The 6,000-nt window shown below is 49.0% G+C and overlaps 1 protein-coding gene across 1 annotated transcript; it reads right to left on the bottom strand.

Annotated features, from left to right (window-relative positions):
• Positions 1–323: 323 nt before the first annotated feature.
• Positions 324–4,439, bottom strand: LOC139048105 (uncharacterized). Its single transcript, XM_070522560.1, has 2 exons — positions 2,985–4,439; positions 324–1,932 (listed from the first exon to the last, which is right to left on the bottom strand). Exons 1-2 carry the CDS (start codon positions 4,350–4,352, stop codon positions 1,840–1,842), a joined length of 1,461 nt encoding a protein of 486 aa, XP_070378661.1. The 5' UTR covers positions 4,353–4,439; the 3' UTR covers positions 324–1,839.
• Positions 4,440–6,000: the final 1,561 nt, after the last annotated feature.

The following is a 6,000-nucleotide window of genomic DNA, read 5'->3' as shown; positions in this document are numbered from 1 at the left end:
GTAACAGTACGCAAGTGAATGTGGTCACCATCATCTGCTGAGGGGGAGTCCTGAGAAACCTGTACGGTAAGGAGAAAGCGGGCAGAATCCATCACACTGCACGTAGAACAACCATCAGGTAAAACGAAGGAGGGGATCTGATTGGTGCGACAGAGTTTACCAAAGAGAGTGGAAAGGAAGGCCGAAAACATTGCGTTTAGGAAGATCTGAGCAGATAGATTTTGAAGCAGCATATTTGGCACGATCGATATGCATTTTATAAGTGGCATGAGTGTATCGTTTGTAGTGTCGACAGAGTAACAGCCTGGACCAGTTCTCAGCAAACGAAGACACCCCAGCATTTATTCGTGCTCGTTTTATGCCCAGTACAGGAAAGGGCACACAAGTGGCGAGCATGCGCCGAAGATGCTACACGCAGGCACGTATCATTTCGGCTTATCTACCTGACACATCTTCCTTTCTTGGAAGGAAAATAAACAATTTTAACGTTTTAACGAACAAATGAGCTCAGAAGAATACACAGCACCGTCACCGATTAAAGTTTGCGTACGCAGTTCAGAAGGTTTAGAGCTCACGGAACTTGCACGAAATTGTCGTCATATCGCAACCGCTGTGGTTGTCTTTTTTCGCGCTGGGATCTTCTTGGTTCTCGTGTCGGTGGCGTAATGGCGGGAGCACTTTCGTTGTTTGGTTGGACCTGGCACGGGGACCCGTTCCCGTGGCTGTCGTCTGGTATGTCGTCATCACTAGGCGCAATGCTGAAAGGCTCAGCCGTAGCCATGAGATGTCGGTTGCGTCGCAAGACGACGCCGTCTTCGGTGGCGACCTGGTACGACCTTGGTTGGGCAGTTGCATTAAGAATCTTTGCTTTCGGCGACCACGAGTCTCCTCGTACTCTGACGACCTGGCCTTTTTGTAGCGATGCCAGACTGCGTCTTGGGGTTCGGTACTGTTCATGTTTCTTTACCGACTGTCTGTGAGCTTCGCTGAAGTCTGGGAGAGTTGTGCGAAGTCGTCTGCCCTGAAGCAACTCTCCAGGTGACTGACCGTCTTCTAGCGGACCGCTCCTGTAAGTGAGTAATCCAAGCCACAAATCATCGTTCATCTCCGACGTCTTCTTTAATATTCGCTTTACTATTTGAACGCCTTTTTCTGCGAGGCCATTCGAGCGAGGAAACCGCGGGCTCGACATAATGTGTTTAAAATCGTACTTCTTGGCAAACAGTGAAAACTCATGGCTCGCAAACTGCGGACCATTGTCGGTGCACACTTCTATAGGTATTCCATACCGTGCAAACACTGCGCTGAGCTTTTGCACAACTGTGGCCGTCGTTGTATCACTTAGAAGTTCCACCTCCGGAAAGTTGGATAATGCGTCAAAAGCACACAGGTACGATTTTCCGGCCCACTGAAAAATATCAACACCTACTCGGTACCATGCATGTTCAGGCACTGGGCGGTCTATGAGCGGTTCACTTTGCTGCCGATATGCATACTTCTGGCAGACTGCACACTTCTTGATGTGTGCTTCAATGTCAGCATTGAGACCAGGCCAAAACAGCAGCTTACGTGCTCGTGATTTGCATTTATTTATTCCCAAGTGGCCTTCGAGAATTCTTCGAAGTAGCTCAGGGCGCATGCTTGACGGTATCACCACCTTGCATCCCTTAAGCAACACACCACTCAAGACAACCAATTCACCTCCGAAGGATTTTAGTGTCCCAGGGACTGGACGATTGCTTTCCACGCAATGAATGACTTGACTCAAGTAGGCGTCCTTGCTAGTTTCTTCTGCCAAGCGCTTCAAAGTTTCCTCGCTGACAAGTGATGACAAAACGCTTACCGCGTGAACTTCCACGTCATCGTCGATGTTTGCTTCTGGGCTTTCGACGGACGCTCGAGACAGCATGTCAGCGACCACCAAGCGTTTACCTGGAACCAATTGGAGTTTGTAGTGGTATCTAAGCAAGCGAAGAAAAAATCGCTGCAGTCTGGGCGGCATTTCTCCAATCGGCTTCTCCGAGATAGCTATTAAGGGTCGATGGTCTGTCTCGAGGACAACAGCCATAGCCTCTTTTTCTATCTGGGAATATCTACGTTGCGCTTCGGTTAAGACGCGTGAGGCGTAAGCGATGGGCTTCCAAGAACCCTCATGAAGCTGCCAGAGAGCCGAGCCTATTCCATTTTGCGAAGCATCGGATGTTATCTTCGTAATCCGTTTAGGATCGAAAATCGCCAGCACAGGATCTTTGCTCAGACTGTCACAAATCATTTTCCATTCTTTCGCATGGTTTTCCGTCCACTCAAAGATACGGTCTTTCTTTATAAAGTCGCGAAGCAGTTTCGTTCGGTCCGTAATTGATGGCAGGAACTTCGACAAATAGTTTACGACACCGAGCATGCGCTGCACTGCTTGCTTGTCAGTCGGCGGTGGCATACTTAACAGAGAACTGACCAGGGTAGGATTTGGGCGTATGCCGTCTGCCGCAATAACGTCGCCAAGAAAAAAAATCTTGCGCACGCCAATGCTGCACTTGTCTGCATTAAACGTTAGACCCGCTTTCGGTGCTGCTTCTAGTACCGCTCGTAACCTCTGATCGTGCTCTTTTCTTGTCGCACCCCACACGATGACGTCATCAACGTACACTCGCACTCCTGGCAGTGTTTCGAATATTTCGCTAAGAGCCTTTTGAAACACTTCTGGGGCGGACGCTATACCGAAGGGCAGCCTCAGAAAGCGGTAACGACCGAAGGGAGTCGCGAACGTACAAATTGTTGACGTTTCATCATGCAGCGGTATCTGGTGAAACCCCGAGTTGGCGTCAAGGCGCGAAAAAAAAACGTGCTCCAGCTAGTTCCGATTCAATATCTTCTCGACGCGGCATCTCATAGTGCTCGCGCTTGAGGTTGTCATTAATTTTCCTCGGGTCCATGCATAACCGTAGTTTTCCGTCCTTTTTTCGGACGATAACTAGAGGACTCACCCAGTCCGTCGGCTGGTCTTGCTTGGCTATAATGCCGGCTTTGACCATGCGGTCAAGTTCTTCGCGCAGAGGCTCTTTCAAGGAAAGGGGCACACGGCGGGCTGTCTGGACGACTGGCACCGCATCTTCTTTAAGAACCATGCGGTATGGTCGCTTGATACATCCAGTCCCAGAAAAAAGTTGTTGAAACTCTTGGACAACTGCCTCGCTATTGCTTGTTCCGATGTCGTTTACGGTGCGCGAGAACAGTCCAAGCAGTTCGCTGGCTCGCAGTCCAAGTATGGCATGACGGTTCTTCTTCACGATGAAGAAATTAATCTTTGCCGTCTTGCTTCCGACGGCCACCGTGGTAGTCATGACTCCGAGATGCTTGATGACTCCTCCGTTGAAAGATCGTAGGACACAGTTGCTTCTAGCCAAGGGTACCCTCGGCTGCAGTTTTTTGTAGGCAGAGAATGGCACGAGGTTAGCTTGCGATCCTGTGTCAACTTTGAAGTCTATTGTCGTGTCCGCAACTTGCGCTCTGACCACCCAGTCACGGTCACGCGATCGTCCAACGCTGTTGATAGATACATCAAGGATGTCAAATTCCTCTTCGCCATCTTCGCTGCTCCACACTTCCCTAACTTGTCTATTCACCTTGCAACGGACAGCAAAATCATTCTTCCCTTGGCATTTTCTGCACACTTTGCCAAATGCAGGGCAGCTTCTCGGACCGTGCGTACGTCCACACCTCCGGCACTTGAACATTGCAGGTCGTTCATCGCACTGCTGCTGCTTCGTACGCTCCCGTAGTTTGACAGCGTCATTCTGTCTTTGTTCTCGAGACCAGATTTCGTTTTGCGCGGCAGTCATTTCCGCAGCCTTGCAAACTTCTTCCGCTTTAGCCAAGGTCAACGTCTTATCCTGCAGCAACTTTTGCCTTACTTTGTCATCATTTGTACCAAAAACTATTTGGTCACGTATGAACGACTCTGCCATGGTGCCAAAGTTGCATGAACGAGACATCTTCCTGAGCTCTCTGACAAACTGTTCAACCGGCTCACCTTGAGCTTGGACGCGTTGCCTAAAGAGGTAGCGCTCGTGCACTTCATTCAGCTGTTCTGCGCAGTAGGTGTCGAACTTGGCTATGACAGTTGCGTAACTTTCCCGGCTCTCATCGTCCCCGAAGGTGAAGTTGTTGTAAATTTCCAGTGTGTCGTCACCTGCCACGGTTAGCAGTAAAGCAATCTTTGAGGCATCCGGTCGAGGCTTCTTGTCGGGCACGGAGGCAACCAAGAAAAGTTCAAACTTTTGTTTGAAAAGCTTCCATTGCTTACTGATTTCGCCGGTGAAATGTAGCGGCTCTGGTGGCTTCACAAGTTCCATGCTGCTTTACCGTGCCCGAGCACTATGGGCGTGACTTCTGACACCATGTATCGTTTGTAGTGTCGACAGAGTAACAGCCTGGACCAGTTCTCAGCAAACGAAGACACCCCAGCATTTATTCGTGCTCGTTTTATACCCAGTACAGGAAAGGGCACACAAGTGGCGAGCATGCGCCGAAGATGCTACACGCAGGCACTTATTATTTCGGCTTATCTACCTGATACAATGAGCATCATAATATTGATCCTTAAACGTCTGCCGAAGGAGAGGATCAGTAGTGCGTTGGAAGCGCCGACTGACAGCACGAATGCGATTGCGTTCAACAGTGAGCTGGGGAGTACACCAAGGATTAGTCGGCGTAGGGCGTGGTTTAATCCAGCGATAATGGAGACGGTAAAGCTGGTCAAAGAGAGCATAAAATTTTGCTAAAACCAAATCAACTGCGTCGGGTGATAACAGAGTCGTCTGTTGAATCATTGAGAACCAAGGGGAAGTGGTGCGTGACTGCAGGAGATCATACGTAGTCGATATGGTTAAGAGTTCTTGCCGAGGTTTAGTACGTATAAAAAACGAAAACAGAATATATTTATGGTCGGAGAGCGTTTCGGACTCGTCTACCGACGAGCTGTAGCCGCATGAGGCGAGAGGAACCGACGTAAATGAGACATTGATCCAACTTTCTGCAAGGTGGGATTGGAAAGTAGGCGGCGAGCGTGGATCATTTAAAGCTTTTAAATTGTTTGCGGCAGCAAATTGTGTGAGCTGCGCGCCACAGATGTCACGATCCATGCATTAGACCCCACAGTCAGTGCTTGGCATTAAAGACTCCAGCCATCACCACAAATGGCTGAGTGATATGGGACAAGTGAGACTGTAAGGCATCAAAAAGGGTTCCAGTGGTTCGTGTGGGGGAGCGTAAACTGCAAGAATGAGACAAAAGAGACAGAAGGGTCGACACAGGAGGTAATGACATAGACAATATGGGCATGTACTAGGAATAGATCGTATTTATGTTAGTGTGCTAAGAGAGCCAAGCGCGGCTCAAATGGTGGGGCGAAAGTGACGTGTGAGTGAGGATGGTACGGCAGAGAGTTGCCTCGTGTATACGGTTCGGAAATAATAACGAAGTCAATTTGGTGCTGCATAATAAAATCCGACAACAACAATGTTGGTTGGCGGGAATGCGCCAGAATTGCCTGCAGAAATTTAATAGGTGTGTTGTGAGCCATGTGTGACGTGTGAAAAGGGGGGAGAGAGCATCAGAATGATTATAGGAGTGGAGATAACAGCAATGAAGGAAGGCAAAATGAACGAAGTGAAGAGGAGAGAGAAATTGAGGGACAAAAGGAAAAGAAAGAAGAAAGAAAGGAAGAAAGAGGAGAGAACGAAAGGAGAGAGTGATACCCACAAGAAATAAAGGATGGCAATGTTGAATAAAAGCAACAGAAAACGAACAAAAACGGATGAGGTTGGATGAGGGAAAACGGCTGCGCATTGGCGAACCGGCACTAGCGTCAGGTCCAGAGACCGAGGGATAGAGAGCAGGCAGATGCACCAGACAGCAAGAAGTACAAAGGAGAAGAGCCACCATGCAGCTCCCAAGTGACAGGAAAAAGCGGTGCGTGTAAGCCTATCCCTATTCTTAATA

This window comes from Dermacentor albipictus, chromosome 7 (assembly GCF_038994185.2).
Source record: "Dermacentor albipictus isolate Rhodes 1998 colony chromosome 7, USDA_Dalb.pri_finalv2, whole genome shotgun sequence".
Lineage (NCBI taxonomy): Eukaryota > Metazoa > Arthropoda > Arachnida > Ixodida > Ixodidae > Dermacentor > Dermacentor albipictus.
Note: the sequence above shows the minus strand (reverse complement) of the source record. Positions and strands in the feature narration are given on the sequence as shown.